The sequence below is a fragment of the Salvia hispanica genome, chromosome 2, assembly GCF_029641045.1.
Source record: "Salvia hispanica isolate PSC_SH4W2 chromosome 2, Shi_PSC_v1, whole genome shotgun sequence".
In the NCBI taxonomy this organism is placed as follows: Eukaryota; Viridiplantae; Streptophyta; class Magnoliopsida; order Lamiales; family Lamiaceae; genus Salvia; species Salvia hispanica.
In genome coordinates, this window is record NC_142693.1 from 3,884,186 (window position 1) to 3,902,015 (window position 17,830).

General features: G+C 36.8%; 3 protein-coding genes and 2 long non-coding RNA genes across 6 annotated transcripts; 2 read left to right on the forward strand and 3 right to left on the reverse strand.

Annotated features, from left to right (window-relative positions):
* Positions 1–1,055: 1,055 nt before the first annotated feature.
* On the forward strand, positions 1,056–1,452 carry LOC148931419 (uncharacterized). Its single transcript, XR_016135128.1, has 2 exons — positions 1,056–1,165; positions 1,260–1,452. It is a non-coding gene; the product is annotated as an uncharacterized LOC148931419 (long non-coding RNA).
* Positions 1,453–2,583: 1,131 nt separating this feature from the next.
* LOC125216749 (uncharacterized) lies at positions 2,584–3,382 on the forward strand. The gene is made up of 3 exons (XR_016134854.1): positions 2,584–2,735; positions 2,816–3,083; positions 3,151–3,382. It is a non-coding gene; the product is annotated as an uncharacterized LOC125216749 (long non-coding RNA).
* A 988-nt stretch (positions 3,383–4,370) lies between these two features.
* LOC125208617 (cytochrome oxidase complex assembly protein) lies at positions 4,371–7,747 on the reverse strand. Of its 2 annotated transcripts, XM_048108280.2 has the most exons (4): positions 7,502–7,747; positions 5,090–5,277; positions 4,657–4,880; positions 4,371–4,547 (listed from the first exon to the last, which is right to left on the reverse strand). In XM_048108280.2, exons 1-3 carry the CDS (start codon positions 7,711–7,713, stop codon positions 4,669–4,671), a joined length of 612 nt encoding a protein of 203 aa, XP_047964237.1. In that variant the 5' UTR covers positions 7,714–7,747; the 3' UTR covers positions 4,371–4,547; positions 4,657–4,668. The 2 variants fall into 2 exon arrangements, with proteins under 2 accessions (XP_047964237.1, XP_047964231.1); XM_048108274.2 differs by having other exon boundaries at positions 4,371–4,880; positions 7,502–7,746.
* Positions 7,748–8,386: 639 nt separating this feature from the next.
* LOC125200869 (Radical SAM superfamily protein) lies at positions 8,387–12,079 on the reverse strand. The gene is made up of 10 exons (XM_048098677.2): positions 11,820–12,079; positions 11,672–11,747; positions 11,488–11,585; positions 10,989–11,090; positions 10,794–10,880; positions 10,010–10,126; positions 9,741–9,844; positions 9,388–9,527; positions 9,133–9,269; positions 8,387–9,023 (listed from the first exon to the last, which is right to left on the reverse strand). Exons 1-10 carry the CDS (start codon positions 12,021–12,023, stop codon positions 8,811–8,813), a joined length of 1,278 nt encoding a protein of 425 aa, XP_047954634.1. The 5' UTR covers positions 12,024–12,079; the 3' UTR covers positions 8,387–8,810.
* A 936-nt stretch (positions 12,080–13,015) lies between these two features.
* On the reverse strand, positions 13,016–15,963 carry LOC125200870 (receptor-like cytoplasmic kinase 176). Its single transcript, XM_048098678.2, has 6 exons — positions 15,572–15,963; positions 14,749–15,056; positions 14,513–14,648; positions 14,252–14,394; positions 14,037–14,160; positions 13,016–13,580 (listed from the first exon to the last, which is right to left on the reverse strand). Exons 1-6 carry the CDS (start codon positions 15,621–15,623, stop codon positions 13,159–13,161), a joined length of 1,185 nt encoding a protein of 394 aa, XP_047954635.1. The 5' UTR covers positions 15,624–15,963; the 3' UTR covers positions 13,016–13,158.
* Between the last annotated feature and the right edge of the window lie 1,867 nt (positions 15,964–17,830).

Sequence of the window (17,830 nt, forward strand, 5' to 3'; positions counted from 1 at the left end):
CTACTCAAATAATAATAGGCCGACGAGATCCCAAGGTTTTTCATATCTATTAAGTACACCCAATGGCTTTGGCATCTCCAATAATTGGACGAACCCTGCCACATCAGCACCCAAGGTAAAATTGCTAATTATTATAGGATTATACTCATTGTATATCCATCAAATTGTTAAAACAATAACTTATTTCTATAATATACCTATTTTTTGCATACATAATTTATGCAGGCATTGTAGAAAAGCCCGATGTCTGGTTTATTAAATGACATTGCAGCTCAACATATTTCTCAACATATTTATCCGACACAACAAATGCAAAACAATGCCACAGCTGTTATATCTCCTATTCCAATTAGGTAACACCGAGAGTTCATCGCGTAAATTAACGTGAGAATCGAGAAAGATGTATAAATACGAATTATGCATGAGCATATTAAATTCTGTTAATATGAAGTTTGCGGATAGTTCACCGATCATAGGATTCGAACCCTTGAGCTTATTCGCGAACTTTTTATGCGCAAATTGGCAAAAACATATGCGCAAGAGTGTGCATGTGCGTGCAAGACTAATTATATTAACAATCAAGAATGTGTCATTCTCAATTCGATATTAATCATTCTTGCTGATCTTTTGAATGTATATCCATTCATATATAACATGTTGATGTTTAGCTTATCTTTTAAATAAGGTATACTTTTAATCAAGACTAACTTATGTGTTATATAGACCAGTTAGTACTACTCAAGGAAGTCCATATCAAATGAATATACCAAGTGGCTTCAATCTGAGTGCTTCTAACGCCCTCTCATCATCATCATCACTGAAGGTACGACTTTATACATAACCTACCTTTTGATGACTTCACTTAGGAGCAAAAAAAACTTTTCATTAATGACATTTATCCTTATAAATTAGTCTTTTGGGATAAGTTCTCTTGTTTAATATGTACAAATTGATCTATGAAAAAAACTCTCCAAATCACGTGTGAGTGTTTCACCACTACATTTTTTATGTTACCTTCATATTTTATTTCATCGTATATGTATACATTTATTGTGTAGAGGAAAGTGCGTTCTCAAGATGAGACACCTCCAAATTATCAAAGTCGGAATTCCAATTTCGGTCGAGGTCTTCATAGATACAGTTCAAGCTACAACAATGGGGAAAGGTATCAAAAATTTACTATTCTAGTACTAATAATTACTTACCATTTTATGTGGACTCTGCTTGCCAGTTCTTATTAAATCGAATACAAATTTTAGGTACTCATTGTATGGCAAGAGGTATGAGGATGTCGGTCTTCCTCTTGACCCCCATTTACGCATCTTCATTGCTTCAAATGGAACACGCACCGATTGATCGAGAATGCGCACTTAGCTAATTGTATGCAACGTGGTTATCCAGACGTGACTCAGACGCCCCTAATTCTTATTATTATTATTATTATTATTATTATTATTATTATTATTATTATTATTATTATTATTGTACATCTAATAAAAATAAGTCATAGCACTTGATTTACTAGTATCCTCTCCTTCTAAAGAGTCATTTGTTTAGTATCTAAAGATTAGCTATTCCTTTATGATCTTCTTTACAATTTATATGAGCAAAAGTTCTCATTGCAAAGTTAATTATCTATTCCTTTACAATCTTCTTTACTAATTTAATAAACTTGTGTCAAATACACCGCCTAAAAGAATGATTCATTCCTTCGATGCTGCAATAGAGCCGCGATCGAAGGGGGTCGTTGTGCGCAGTGTCACTATTGGCGGCGTTGTCCATTCGTGACCGGGAAAGGGATGGCAAGTGGCGCAGGTGTTGCTCGATGCCAGTAGCGAGTGCGGAGCCGCCAGGGTGTGAGGGTTGAATTTTATTTATTTATTCCAAATTCCAAATTCTACAAATACAACCACATTCCGCTCTCATTTCATAGCAAATTAAATTTTATTCAAAATTTTTATTTGTGTTCATAATTTACTCTCTCCACTTCAACCTTTAACACATCAATTATTTTTTTAAATCTCGTGCAATCCATTAATGCCATAGTCCGACTGTACCTCCACCTAGAGGTGCCCACGGTTCCGGAACCGGCGGTTACGGTTCGGAACTGCCGGTTGCGGTTTTGGAAATTGCCGAACCGGAACCGAACCGTGATGGTGTTTCACGGTTTCGGTTCTGAACCAGCGGTTTTCCAGTGTTTTTTTTTTACGGTTTTCACGGTTCTGAACCGCCGGTTTTTGTTGTTCCGGCTTAGTTTCACGGTTTTCCCGTAATTTTTCACGGTTCCAGTTTAGAACCGTTCGGAACCAGCGGTTCCGGCACGGTTTTGGTTCGAAAATTTTTGAACCTAAACCGAACCACGGTTCAAAAATCAACGGTTTCGGTTCGAATAAATTCTCACAATTTCAGTTCGGAACCGTAACCGGCGGTTACGGTTTCGGTTTTAACCGCCGGTTCGATAAACCTTGGGCAGGTCTACCTCCACCTTCCAACTATGCCCAAGCATTTACTGCAACATTAATTCACACCAACTAAGAAATTCAAAGTTCCAACGCTATATTACATATTCTCAACACAACTTCTCTCAATACCATAAACAACTACTCTCCTCCATTCCTTTGTGAAATTCCAAACAAATCTGATAATTTCAGCTGGAATTGACAATGTATGCCGCCCACAGTCCAGCAACCGCATTCTTTACACACTACACCACAAGCCTATGTCAACCAAAACTGGTCTCTCCCTTTTTTTTGGATGATTTCTACTAGTGTATATATAGTTTAAATTTGGACTCATGTTTTCATTTTGTGGGCAGAAAATACCGGCAGCATTCGTTGTGAACTTCGGAGCAAGAGGTGGAGAGAGGTGCAGCATGGAAAGGAGAGGAGAGGTGACGACTTGGGAGGTGCGAATTGCAGAAGCAAACGGAGAATTCTTCTTCGAAGAGGGTTGGATTAATTTTGTGGAGGATAACAATATAGAGGAGCGCGACGTGTTGATCTTTTCGTATGTGGAGCCGGCTCGTGTATTTGTTCAAATCTTCGGCACAAATCGTTGTGCAAAAAGAATTCGAAACACACCAGGTTTTCTTCATAGTTGAATGAGTGTAGAAATGAAAATGGCCATGTTTTGATTTCGTTTTCTTTGCAGGATATCCCTCTGAAATTCAGAAAAGATTGTCTCGCAAGAACCCAACCAACAATGCCCTTTGAAAATGAAGCATTATGTAATTTAATCAGCCTTTTATTAGTAGTAACTAATCAGCTTTTGTAATATCTTATCTAATCAGCTTTTGTAAGATAGACTGCCTTCAAATTTGTAACCAGACTTTCCATGAAGCTTTTGTGTGATGGACTCTTTAAAGAACAGCTTTTGATTTAAACCTCTTAAGAGCATCCACAATGGAGGCTAGTAGATAGGCTAGCCGATCGCGGGTGCTAGCCGATTCGCTAGCCTCCATTGCGACAATTTAGGCTAGCCGATCGGTGAACTCTAGCCGACCGCTGGCCGATCCCGCTAGGTGCCATTGTAGGCTCAATTTCGGCTAGCCGGTTGCATTTTTTTAATGTATTTTTTTATGCATTTTTTTTATTGCATTTTTAATGTATTTTTAATGCATTTTTTTATTGTATTTTTAATATATTTTTTTATTGTATTTTTATTAATTATGCAATTTTTTTTAGGACGTACCTTTTTTTAATTTATATAAAATTATTGCATTTTTATTGCATTTTTTAATGTATTTTTTTAAAAAAATAGTGAGGAGTAGAGTGCGGCGGGGGCTCGTGTGTGGAAGCTCGGTATTTTTTTAATTATGTAATTTTTTTTAATTAATGTACTTTTAAAAAAAATGAAATTAATGAATTTTTTCGTATACGTGTCGTAAATTTAATTCCATAAATTTAGTTGTTTTTTTTAATAGTGCTGAGGATGTGGCTAGCCTATTGCTTGTCCAGTTGCTGGTAAATTTAATTCCGTAAATTTAGTTGTTTTTTTTAATAGTGCTGAGGATGTGGCTAGCCTATTGCTTGTCCAGTTGCTGGTAAATTTAATTCCGTAAATTAATATGTCTCATAAATTTAATTTCGTAAATGTAGTTGTTTTTGAATTATTTTTTATTGCGGCTAGCCTATTATTTGCTTAAAATGATGATGTGGCAGGTGAAATTTTAGTGTTGATGACGTGACAGGGAGAAAGAGTGGCTAGCCTGTGGCTGAAGATGCACTAATACTAATCACATTATTTTTGGAAGGAAAGCAATAGGCCATATTTTGATTCCAATGTTGAAGTGAAATTCCAATAGTAAAAAATTAATAGGAGTACTACATGTAGAACACAGATCTAGATGTAATTCGGTAAATTGCAAAAAATGAAATAAAATCGACACTATTATTAAACAGCTATGGATAGATTTGATAAAAATTACAAGAATTATGAAGGTGTATCAAAAGTGAAGGCTTGTATCAAATATCTAACCTTCGTCAATTATTCATGGAAGTTGGAACATGGTCTGCCTACCAAAATAAATTTCGCCAATCTCTGTCTAACTATCAAAATCCCAATAATAGTATTATTGAACACTGAGATTTTAGGGACGATAACATAGTTACCGATTGAAATAAAGAAAATATAAATGAATTGTTCACAGAAAGAAACCTTGATAAGAAGCTACGATTGATTGTTCTGAGCAATGGGTGGCAGTTGAGGGGTAGGGGTGGAAGGGCAAGCAGCAACACACGACTTGCATTCGAGAGGGGGATCATCTGAAATGTTTATTCGGAATGTCCGTTCCTTCTCATCGTTGCCAGGAACGTGAAGGAGAGCTTCCATGATAAGGATCTCCCAGTCACGGGCACGCAAGATGGAAAACAGACCCTGATCTGCTCAACACAGCATGGGATCAGACAGAATCAAAAGATCCATGTCAGGGCAATGATTATCAAATGAAAAGGCGTTTACCTTGGGGTGAGAAACTAAATTGACAATATAATACGAAGAATTACATGATCAAACAAGCTCAAACTTGTTCAATTCATCAAAGTACGTGGTCTTAAAGCTCTTAAAAATGAAGTTTTATAATGAGACAAACCTTCATTGCATACTGCTTTCAGCTGAAATATTCCAGAGCCTTGAGGTCCAGAGACGGGAAAGGTGCAAGATACAGAGTGCCGCTTGTGTGCTACAGCAAGTGATGCGTTATACCAAGGACCTCGCACAATTGGCTCCCCAATTGCGTCAATTATTGCCTTGTTCTTGCTGGCTTTCTCCATTGCCTTGCTGCAATAGTTGAGAATCATGAAGCATGGGACCAAAACAAAATAATACTACTCCATTAAGTAAGCCATATCATCCACAGATATTGAAACACATTAACACTGGAAGTTTTCACGAGTCTCCCCAGCATCATATATTAGAGAAAATGTCGAGCTCAGAAATAAAAGTACTATAAAACAAGATCAACAATTGGTGCTATGCACAGAGATAGAAAACCAACAATGCACATTCACATTCGTATCCACTTCTTTCAACAGACAAACAACCTTCCCTCCCTTTCTCTTCATGATCCCTTGAGCTTTGATAGTGACAAATTCATTATAATGGACTCAATGTTGTTTTAATTTCAATTTTATCATGAAAAAAATACAGAAAATAAAAAGGTCAACACACGAACTAGCTGTTAGCATAGAGAAAGCACTAGTGACGAATGTTCTACATCTAAGCAACTACGGGAAACCCTTTTCTTGTCCATCTTAAGCGGGAACTTCAAATTAGAGATTGAAATCACAAACCACAATGCAGACTACTTACTGGATGGACATAGCCATGTCTCACTACATGTTTAATGCTTACCTAATAGCACAAGTGCACCAAGTCAATCTAGTCTTAGAAAAATTGAAACACTACTGTGCAGCTTTTCTATAAGTGGTCCAATTTCAATCCCAGTAACCAATAGATCAGTTAAGAACTCAAACCCCTAATAGATTCTAACTATCCACAACACAGTGAAAAGGTGATCTACGATTAAGAAATTCACAATCTGCCAAGCTAAATTAAGCACATGCCCATATTTAATAGAACCAATTATTCAAAAACAATAATTCCAGCTATCAATTTCAGCACAAAACCTAAACTCAAATTACCAGGGAAAAAAGAATAATAAAGTAAAAACCCGAAACAGCCAACCACATTTGTTTCTCCATTTTCTTAAAAGTCTTTGGGCAAAAAGTTCAAAAGTTTATTAACACAAATCAGCAAATGTTGAGAAATGAAAGGTTTTTGCAGCCTATAGGCTTCCTGGTAAGCATTTAATATCCAATAAAGAATGACCAAGTGCCTTCAAAATAATGAAATCCACCCATTCACTCTTGAGTTGGGCGACTCCACCTTTCTTAATGGACAATGCAAAATTTATATGATGTAAGTTGGTTAGAGTGCAAGCTCAGTTTGTGCTAAGTGAGGTAAGACCGTAAAAGAAGAATGGAAATAATGATTAATTTATTCAAGCAAAGGAAAATACACTCAGTATTTTTTAACAACATGCAAAAGCATGCATGACCACCAACTGCTTAGTTCTACAAATATAGATTTCAGAAATCACCAACCACAGCAGATACATGGAAGTCCTTGAATTATAAACTTTGAAAAAAAAAAGTGTGTTCTAGAACCCATTTACTAGCAATAAAGTGTTGATAATTCTTTAGTATGTATAAGGTATCAACTCTCAAGTTCTCATGGATTGAGAGCATTTCAGCCAGTTTAAATGCCTGTTTTTTTATATATGTATGATAAAAAACCATGTCCAGTAACAAACATCCAATTGGCATGCCAAACGTGCTTGATTGTATTTCTTATCCATTGGTTTGACAACACTGGCTAAAAGCCTAACACCAAAGCATTCTCTTTTACATAAACCCAAAATTGATTTCAAGCTTCAGTTGAACATATCATACACTAAAATTGAAACCTCAGCATACATCTGATAGGCTGCTTGAGACAATGTCAAGCTCAATTGCTAAAGATTCTATTAACAAATGAATTAAGAGTCTAAGACTCTTGTAACATCTGGCACATGCTTAAACTCTTGTACTTTTTCAGTTTAAAGCTAGAAGAGGGGCTGTTGTATTTCAGCATCATTATATTCAAAAGGGAATCAACTATAGGCGGTTCATTGTGCAGCTTTCTATAAGCAGTCCAGTGAAAAGGCATCAATTTAGAACTAAATAGATTAATTAATATAAGAACTTAAACCCTAACAGGAACACATACGATCACACAAGAAGCTCCCACTATCCACACCACAATTAAAATGTATCAATTCAGAACTAAACTACGCAGATAAACCACATCAATTAGAACCAAATAACAACAATCGCAGCTATCAATTTTTCAGCACAAAACCTAAACGCAATCAATTACTAATTTCAAAGTAGGCGCACCAAAAAATAACAAAACGAGGAAGATTTTAGCTGAATTCAATCATAACGGAGAGAAAGAGAGGAACCTGCTGCAGCCTTGGTAAATGACTAGGTCATCAAGAGCACTCAAAGCTACGCCCCCTGTCAAGCAGAGTAATGCTCCCGAGACTATTCTACGACCCCATGATTTCGATCTCCCTTCATCTGCTGGCGCGGAGGGCTGTGGCGCGGGCTCTGGAGGCGGTTTCGGCGCCGCTGGTCTGTTTTTGAGCACGGAGAGGACCCTTCGGCCCGCCATTGTTATGCCTGACTGCTTTTCCTTGACTGTGTTTTCAGCTGAAGAGGGCAAAAATATAGAGCTGGGGCTATAAATGTCATTTCATTATTTGGTTTTAAATAAAATTAATTTTTTTGGAGGAAAATAATTGACTTAAATTTAATTTAGTACTAATAGAACATCAAAAAATTGAACTTTTATTTGATGCATATAGTTTTTTTATGAATATGAATTATTGAATTTTTTAAGACAAAGACTTCGATTCGCACATATATCTTTCACAGTTCTACTTTGCCTCTTCAATGTACACTATCGCCGCCTCCCTCGTCTCCTTCCCTTCTCTCTGAGCATCATATGGCTCAAACCTAGATCCGAGTCGATTTGGACCCGCGCTCCCTTCGTGCATACGGGAGTGATGACGGCACATAAACCATTAGTTTAGTTTTGCGAAAGGCAAAATTAGAACCGTCCCATGGGGGGAATACAAAAGTTTTGTACAAAAATCGGCGATTCGTGCTCCAGTTCACAACCAATGATTTTCCCGAATTTTCCATTTTTTCAATTTTTCTTCAATTTGAACTGAACCACCGGTTCACGGTTCGAAAATATTGGAATTGAAGCCGAACCACTTAGTTCACGGTTCTCATTAAAGTTGGAAAGAGAATGGAAATGGAAATGGAAATGGAAATGAAAATGGTGCTAAGTAGATGCTATTACCAATATTTTAACAAAGTTGGGGAATCAATGTTTTACAATAAAAGGAGAGTGATAATCAAAGTAACAACTAACAAATTACACAAAGTTGTGGCTTCTAAACATGCATATATATAATATGCCAAACATTATCATTATAAGCTTATCTTCAGAGATACCTAATGCACATTGTAGTGTTGAAAACCTTTCACAACAGTCATAGGATTTCACACACTGATAAATTCAGGCAGCAGACCTACATTTGAGCCTAATCCGTGCAGCTCGCCGCCATGAATCTCATCCTTGAGCGGCAAACCAATGTACGCAAACTTCCACGCACAGCTCTTTCAGCGCTATCATGAAGGGCCTAGGTTAGAACATGTTGAAGACTAGCAAAACCTCATAAGCAGTTACTTTTCGAGGCATCAGGAGGAAACTGCCATCTCAAGTTCCGATTCTTCGACTTGTTGAGATTCTTCGGCTTGTTGAGGTTCTTCGACTTGGACATCACCAAGCAAAGGGACTTTCTGGAACTCATTCCTTAGCTGCCCACAGGCTGCACTGGCATCCAATCCTCGTGTTTGGCGTACACTGACAGTGACTTTACGAGACTCTAGAGCAGCGGAAAATGCAAGGACCTGTGTGATGGTAACAATTGTCAGTGTCAGTTATGCAGGTAATCTGTTGGTCAACTTGCATGTACGACGTATAAAACTGATTGATCTGCAATGGAGCAAAGCAACGTACCGCTTTCCTATAGGGACGCTTATATTCAGAGCCATCTATTGGATTGAAAGGTATTAGGTTTACATGATAACCAGGACCCCATTTGTGAAGAAGCTCCGCTAGCTCTATCGCGTGATCTACCGCATCATTGACTCCAGCTGCCAAAGAAAGGCAGACTATAATCAATCTCGTGGTCAACTTGCAAAGAGTTATTATATGCTACTTTGCGTACATAGTGTAACGGAGTGGTCTTGAAAAACAAAGATCTTGTTTTACCTAATAATGTGTACTCAAAGGATACTCGTCTGCTGGTCTCGAGCAAGTACTGTTTACAGTCATTCATGAGTGCGTCCAAAGGATATGACTTTGCACTTGGCACAATCTGTTCCCGAAGTTTCTGGTTTGGTGCATGTAAGCTGATAACCGAAGTTGGAAAACATATAAAGGGATTAGTATATAAACATCTCAAACACCAGTATATCCTTGAGAAGCTTTAAACTTGATCATTCATTTTACAGTTTGTCACTAGTCAGATACTTACAATAAAGTTTCCATTATTGATTATCACCAAGCACAGTCAGATGCCATACATAAACCGTCAGTTTGAAATTAACAAGATGAATGTTTACCTGACAGCTAATGTAGATTGAAGTTTGTGAGATGCCAGTCTCTTGATCGTGTTTGGAACTCCAACAGTTGAAATTGTTATCATCCGTTGCCCAATTTGAATATCCTAACCCCAGAAAAGATCAAATATAGGCTTAAAACTGGATTAATGATAGTTCATATCGCCCATCAAATGATAGCATTAATTTAATTAGTCTGTTTGTTTACGAGTTAAGCAATGTGCAAGTAAAAAAATAACATGTGGTTGTCAGTTCACTCAAAGTCGCTGTACCTTGTTCAAGCAACGGTGTGCTTCAAGAACTTCTTTCAAATTCAACATAGGCTCACCCATCCCCATAAACACAACATTTGTAACTCTACGCTTGAAGATCTCTTCAAGTGCCAAAACCTGGAACGTGTGTGTCAATGATAAAATATATCAACGCAGAGCTTTAGAAACTCTATCTCAAAGAGATCTTCTGCCAAAACTAGCCATCTAAGTATGCAAGAAATTGCAAGTTCCGAAAATTATGCACACAATGAAATTGTCAGAAGTACCACCAAGAGGTTTCTCACAAAACTAACCACAGTTGTTAGAGAGCGACACTAGAACCAACTATTTGCTGAGGGGCTGAAAGTGAACTAAACACTAAGCTCTGTTTTGACTCATTCAATCACCCGATGTGTACTTGTGCTCATGTTCAAGGCCCCAGTTATTACCTAGAGAGATTAAACTTAAAGACACTTTCTATAGGATAATTGAAACTGTACACCAATGAGAACATCTTACTAACATAACATGATAACAAAGTCATATGAGATCAAGCATCGAGCCAATTCCAATCACTAAGAACTCTCTATCTCAATGCCTCTTCTGCACAGATGTATTGATGATAAATGACAAGGGACCTAAAGTTCTTGTGGTATTGTTATGTGCAGCCAATCAAACAAACACGCTACATGAAACATCACACATACTAAAAACAGGAAAAGTAGGACAACTAGCTTTGGCAGTGCCTCCCAGAACCCTAATCATGAAAATAATTAAAAACTATGCAGGACAGATATAAACTAACCTGTTCAACAATTTCATGGCTCTTAAGGTTCCTTGCAAAACCTCCCTTGCCAGTAGCACAGAAGGAACAGCGTAGCGGACAACCAACCTGGTCAACCAAGTGAAAGATCACAAATGTGCACTACAACAAACCGCAAAATCTCCTTAAGAGGCATGAACTACTTCACATATATATCTTTTCCCCACAGAAACTTACCTGTGACGAGACACATGCCGTCAGTCGAACTGAACCTTTTGAATCTTCAACAGGTATGCCAACAGTTTCGACCAGCCTATTGTCCTCCAGCTTTAAGAGCAACTGCGTACGACAAGTGGAGAGGGGGGGAATCGTGTGCATAAATACACAGACAAGTCATTCAACGAAAGAGGTAAAGTTCATAAATATTGTGAACACCATTCCATAAAAGAATAAAACTGAACTTAATAAGAGTAGCTTCATATGCTAAATTCAGATTATTAGATCCCTGAGCATTTCCAAAAGAATCAATTTTTAGACGTGATTTGGTGACTCTATAGATTGATTCTTTTGGGGATGATCTTGGTATTGACATTCCCCATTAGTTGTTAGGTATACATATAAGCATCCAGAGCATAAGCACAGAAATCTTCGATATATCACTCGACTGTTTGTGCAGAAAATAGGCCTAAATCTAACGTAATTAGTACAATCAACAATGAGAGTAGTAATTCTTCACCTTAACAGTGCCATCAGCAGCAGTGACTTCCTTGTAAACAGGCGATCGGCCCACTCTCCACCCTGCTTCCTGAAGCTCATTCCTGAATGCCAATGGCACTTCACACATAAAAAAATAAATTAAAATCCAATCAATAACAAACAACACAAGATGAAATAGATAGAAACTAGAAGAGGCCCCTCACCCTGACTAAGATCCTGAATCTCTCTAATCTTCCTCTTGTACAGCAATTGATGCAATTGCTTGCCTCTATACTTGTCCTGCCACATAATCAAAACAACAATCAATTCATCAACTAGTATCAAATTGTGAGCTTCCAATTCGAAGCGTACCTGTCCGAATTCGAGAGCGAGCTGCTGGAGGTCCGACTCCGACATGCCGATGAGCACCCCCGGTGCCATTTTTTGGCTGACAGGAGGCGCGGTGGCTGCTTTGGCGGCGGCTTCCGGGCTTCCGACGCCGCAGGAAACTGCTAGGGCGCGGAATTGTGCGGCGCGAGCAATTGGCGCGTGGCGCAAGGCGGCCATTGGCCTCATTTTTAGGGAGAAATTTGGAGCCAGAATGGTGGAGATATGAGATGAAGTGATGATGATTGAAACGATAAAACCCCCTTCTCTCCCTTTCAATATCTCTTAAACCTCATATTTATGGATAAAGACTATTTTGCCCCTATGATATTCTTGAATTTCTGATTTTAAATTATAAAAATTAAATAGAATAGCTAAATAATTTTGGTCAAAAATCAAAATCCATCAATTATTTTGGGATGTTTAAATGAAGTACTCCCTCTTTTCCATTACAAATTTGAAATGTTTTCCTTTTTGTTCCGTCTCATTAAAAATGAAATATTTTTAAAAATGAAAACAATAATCTCTCTACTTTTTCTTATTTTCACTTTACTATCTTTTCATTAACTCACAAAACAACACTACATAAAATCATATGCCAAAAAACAAATATTGCATATTTAATGGGACGGAGAGAGTACAAATCACTAGTTATAGTAATGAGCAGTCTATTGATGAATAAATGATGTTTTTTAACGGAATTTTTTGTTTGCTATAAATATAAAATTGTCAAGAAAAAAATTTATGTGATTTTGATCCATGGTATAATGATTCCCAAAACTATTATTCTTGAAATTTATGACTATGTAAATACTCTATTCATTTTAGTATTTGGTTTGCCTACAATTATAATTTATTATTCCGAATGATTAAAATATTGTTATTACACTGTCATACTCTTTTATTATCATTACAATACATTTTTGTTTTTTTATAGGACTCGTATGATTCGATTAAATTTTAAATCCATTCAAAAAACTTTTTAGACAAATTCAAAATTCAAGATTAATACAAACGAGTCAACAATTCAAAATTCCATAACATAAATGAATTGTGACACATTGAACATCTGAAATAAAAAGAGATTAACATAAATACATAGCAATAATCATTCAACTATCACCAATTGATTTTTAGACAAAGTATATGTGATCATATAACATTTAATTCGAGAAGATTGGTTGTTGAGAATCTAAGAAGATTTTAGCTCCCAAATAAAATGGCTGTACAAAGAGCTTCCAAAAATGGTGTTACAAGCAAATTAACATAGAAAAATTGCAACCACCATTTCCACATCTCTTCCCTCAAAAACATCAAATTCAAGTTACAAGGAAGCAACAAGAGGAGGAGGAGTTGAAGGTCTCGGATACGAGGCCGCCCGGCCTCCACGGTACGCTGTCCTCCGGTGCTGCACAGCTGCGCCGGTCCCCACACCGGAGGCCGTGTCTTGAAGCGCTTCTAGTGCGGCCACCACCTCCTTCATCTTGGGGCGCTGCTTCGGCTCCGCGGCCAGGCATCTCACTGCAAGCGTGGCCGCTTTCAGGGCCGCGTTTGGGGTGTACTGGCCCTGGATGCGGGCGTCTATGACGCGGAGAACCCTCCTTTTGCTGGCGAGGAACGGCCTCGCCCATTGGATGAGGTTCTGCTCCCCGTGGGGGAGGTTCTTGTCCAGGACGCGCCGCCCGGTCAGCATCTCGAGGAGAACGACTCCGAAACTGTACACGTCGCTCCTCGATGTGAGATGACCTTCGGAGGGGAAAATAACGGGTCGTTAGTGTCACGAAAGCAAGGGAAAACACGCGAGAATTGGTTAATTTTTTCGTATACGTCTGGGGGCTTTGTCGAGTCACAATGTTCACACTATTTTTCGGATATAATTGCGATTCTACAGGAAGGACTAAAATACCCTCACTAATACGCGAGAATTGGTTAATTTTTTTCGTCTACATCTGGGGGCTATGTCGAGTCACAATGTTCACACTATTTTTCGGATATAATTAAGATTCTACCGAAAGGACTAAAATACCCTTACTAATACGCGAGAATTGGTTAATCATTTCGTCTACGTCTTGGGGCTATGTCGAGTCACAATTTGCACACTATTTTTCGGATATAATTACGATTCTACCAAAAGACTAAAATACCCTTACTAGCAAAACTCAACACTTAGAAACCAAGATAGATCAAGACTTATTCATTTACCTGTTGCCATGTATTCCGGAGCTGCGTAGCCGTAGGTACCCATAACCCTCGTAGACACGTGGCTTTTCCCGTCTACCGGACCATCCTTGGCCAAGCCGAAATCGGAAAGCTTTGCATTATAGTTCTGAACAATCAATATGCACCAAATTGATAAATGGTGTTGCTTTGAAACAATATCAAACCAGAAAACAGAGTTACATAACTAATCCTCGTACCGAATCAAGCAAAATATTGGATGATTTGAAATCGCGATAGATAACTCTTGCTTCGGGGCTGTGAAGATACTCGAGCCCCTTTGCTGCGCCAAGAGCAACCTTCATCCTCAGGCTCCAAGATAACGGCTGGAAATGCGCAGCCCCTAAAAGAAAACGTACAATCATACAACGATCAACAGTCTAAATTCATCTACGAGAGGGATTGTTTCAACAAATAAAGACCAAAACAAACTCATTTCAAGAATGCAGCATCAGACTTACTCCTGAACAGATGATTCTCCAAGCTGCCTCGTGGCATAAACTCGTAAACGAGAAGCCTATGCTCGTCCTCCAAGCAATAACCAACCAATTTCACCAGATTCGGATGGTAAAGCTGTCCTAGATAGTTGATTTCAGTCTGGATTTCAGTAGACAATCAATCAATTAATCAAAGGGTTAGAAAAAGTTCACATTTTGACACTAAATTGAATGTTCTTGCAACAAAAACAGACACTCACCAACCATTCCTTGTGACCTTGAAGGCCGTCTTGGTTCAGTCTCTTGACAGCAATGACCATTCCCGTCCCGGGCTTGGCAGCCTTGAACGTGGTCTCATCGACCCAGCCCTTGAAGACACACCCGAAACCACCCTCCCCAAGCACACTGTCGGGCCGGAAGTTCCTGGTGGCCGTCCTGAGGTCGTTGAAGCTGAAGATCTTCAGATTCGAAAACTCCAGAATGTCGCCCTCGCCATGAGGGGTCACTGGAAGGGAGAAAGACGAGCGCCTGCTGCTCGTCTCTCTTCCATCTCTAGGAGTACTTAGCCCTGCACCCATTATGTTTGATCAAATATATACTCAATTGAATTGAAGTAACAAAACATATTTTTCACTTGAAAATCATCAAATTGATCAAGAAAAAGCCAACATTTTGCATAATTTTAGATAAATAAACATTCTCCACAACCAAACAGTAAACCAAAATCCTATAATTTCTCCTAAACATACCATAATTGAAGTGATCTAGCTCAAGATTCAATCTTTACCAATACCATTGAAGTGTTCTAGCTCAAGATTCAATTTTTAACAACATATCTTCCACAAAAACAGCCAAAATTAAGAGGGAGTATGTTTAACCATGGCAAAAATGCAAGAAACAAAAAACCTCAAAACCCCAGAAAAAAAAAATCCATCTTGAACAAAATCATCACATGAACTGAAATAAGAGAACTAATCTCACCAATTTCTTCAAAATTTCAACTCAAAATCAAAGCAGCAGTCATAATCACTTCAAGCAACATCCATCAATTTCATGAGAGAGAAAGAGAGAGAGGGAACTAACCATCTCGGCGAGGACTATCAGCCCTTATTCTAACACTGAAGCAAGAACCCATTTTTTTTCAGACAAACTCAGGAATCTTGCTGTCTGAAAACTGATCTAAAATGGGAGCACAAAATCTTTTCTTAAAGGGCTGTTAGTTTAGAAAGTTCCAAACTTGAAGCCCGAAAGTGTGAAAGCGATTACTTTTCATAAACAAATGAGAGGGGAAAAATATGTTTATCTATTCATCATCATGTTGTGTAGGTTGAATTCCTCTACGTGTAGTCGGTTTGGCATCACGAGAATCTAATATATAGCTCTCTTTATTTAATTTCTTGGGGAAATTTTAGCAGACTTTTCTCACCAATCCCCAATTATTTCAGCAACCTCGTCAACTTGTCTACACTAGAACAAATTTAATTTTATAATTGAAAAATAAGGTGATTCTAGAAATGTGCTCACAATGCATTTATGAATAGTGTGTGTAAAGCTAGGGAATTAATGCTCCCTCATCTCAACTTTGAGAAATGGATTGAGAGTGTAATGAGTTTCTATAAATATACAATTCATTTATGAGGTTAATTAGTGTATATAAATTTAATGAATCAATACTGTTTCTTATCAGCTCTATGAAATGGATTGAAGGTGTAACGAGTTGGGGTGAGTTAAATATCGAAAATTAAGTATTTGATCAGAATTAAATTGAATTTTAAAAATTTGATTTTTTTTTGGAATTCGATATAGTTATATTAATTGATTCATAGTATTAAATATTTTTATGTAATATGGAGTTTCAATTTTTTCATTTTTAAAATATATTTGTGCTATTTAAATTTTTGATTCGGATCATAGTCTGGATTTTGTTCTACAAGTTGATTTATTTTATGATTCAGTTCAATTTAATTTCAAAACAATGGCTTTTCAGTTCAATTTGGATAAGAAAACAAATCTAAAATCGAATAGTCACTCATGAAATAAATATATGAATATAGTTGTAAAATATAAATTAAATTTAATGTATAATCTATAGAGTGAAATTTGAGACTTAGTTTCTAGAAATAGTAAAAAGTAGATTTAGTTCTTAAGGTTGGACCAACTATAATGATACTATTAGAACTTTTTAGTTGAGATATGGAAGTACTTTTTAATAAAGCGTCATCAATATCACGAATATTATTAGTGACATGTAAGTAATTATAAATGACTAATTTAACTTTGTTAAATCATAATTCACCAATTCGAACCACCTAACTTAAGACTTATAGGAGTAATTTTTTTTATGTGTTGATGTGGACATTCTTTATTAATATACATTATATATTATATTTTCGATCAAATTTCAAAACATATTTCAGCAAATTATCCGAGAAATAAGACTCATCAACATATTTTATTTTTTTAATAAGAGTAATTCGAGATCATTGTTGTTTGTATTTATTCACGTTTTAGTGCAATAGCCCTATGATAATGGAAAGGACAAATGTTTAATTGCGAAATAAGCAATAGCCATTTGGTTGGCCCTACTTTTAGGCTGCGGATTGGATCACTATTATTCAGTCAACGAGTTCACATTTAAAATTTGTTAAATAAGCAATAAGAAATGGTTGCAATTATAATTTGTTTAACTAAAGGCTGCCCAAAGGTTTTTTTTGTCATATGGGAATTTATTTAGGAAAATTATTTTTAACTCGATCTATAATATCTTTTCTCTAAGTTATCAAATTAATATTTTCAATTTATTATTTGATCTTTTGTGTTAATACTTCACTTCGTTAATTTTACAATTGACCTGGACTATCGAAAATCAGAACAATTTTGGAAAAATTATACTACTAGAACACTAATTTTACCTTATGTAATTTAATATTTGAAAAACAATTTGTCGAAATTTAATGTATTTATCTAGTCAACTAATCATGGAACATAATATAAGTGTCATCTTTGAAGTGCAGAACGAAAAATGTATCACAAAAATACAATGAATCACAAAAATGAAATTATGAAAGTAGGCTAGCTTCTTCATTATTGGAAAATAAAATACTGTTCCATTATTGATATATCTAAATTATGTTCTACTCAGAGAAGAGTGCTGATTATAATTGAATTGGGAATACTTTTGTTAAAATGTGGGACCAAATTCGGTGGATTTCCACTGAAGAAGAATATTGCAATCTGACTGGTATTTATCCATATCATTATAATCACAAAAAAGAAAAAAGTGCCATAGACAAATCTGTTAGATATTTATCAAGGTAAGACTGAATAAATAAATTTAAAAAG

Excerpts from the sequence above, each read along its gene's own strand:
- LOC125200869 (XM_048098677.2), bottom strand. The coding sequence starts at position 12,023 with ATGAGGCCAATGGCCGCCTTGCGCCACGCGCCAATTGCTCGCGCCGCA. Across the intron at positions 10,127-10,793 it reads GCCATGAAATTGTTGAACAG|GTTTTGGCACTTGAAGAGAT; the intron begins GTTAGTTTATAT and ends CACACGTTCCAG. Across the intron at positions 9,845-10,009 it reads CACACCGTTGCTTGAACAAG|GATATTCAAATTGGGCAACG; the intron begins GTACAGCGACTT and ends TTCTGGGGTTAG.
- LOC125208617 (XM_048108280.2), bottom strand. The coding sequence starts at position 7,713 with ATGGCGGGCCGAAGGGTCCTCTCCGTGCTCAAAAACAGACCAGCGGCG. Across the intron at positions 5,278-7,501 it reads ATTTACCAAGGCTGCAGCAG|CAAGGCAATGGAGAAAGCCA; the intron begins GTTCCTCTCTTT and ends CAACTATTGCAG. Across the intron at positions 4,881-5,089 it reads GAAAGCAGTATGCAATGAAG|ATCAGGGTCTGTTTTCCATC; the intron begins GTTTGTCTCATT and ends TGTGTTGAGCAG.
- LOC125200870 (XM_048098678.2), bottom strand. The coding sequence starts at position 15,623 with ATGGGTTCTTGCTTCAGTGTTAGAATAAGGGCTGATAGTCCTCGCCGA. Across the intron at positions 15,057-15,571 it reads TGATAGTCCTCGCCGAGATG|GGCTAAGTACTCCTAGAGAT; the intron begins GTTAGTTCCCTC and ends TAATGGGTGCAG. Across the intron at positions 14,161-14,251 it reads CCAATATTTTGCTTGATTCG|AACTATAATGCAAAGCTTTC; the intron begins GTACGAGGATTA and ends TTGATTGTTCAG.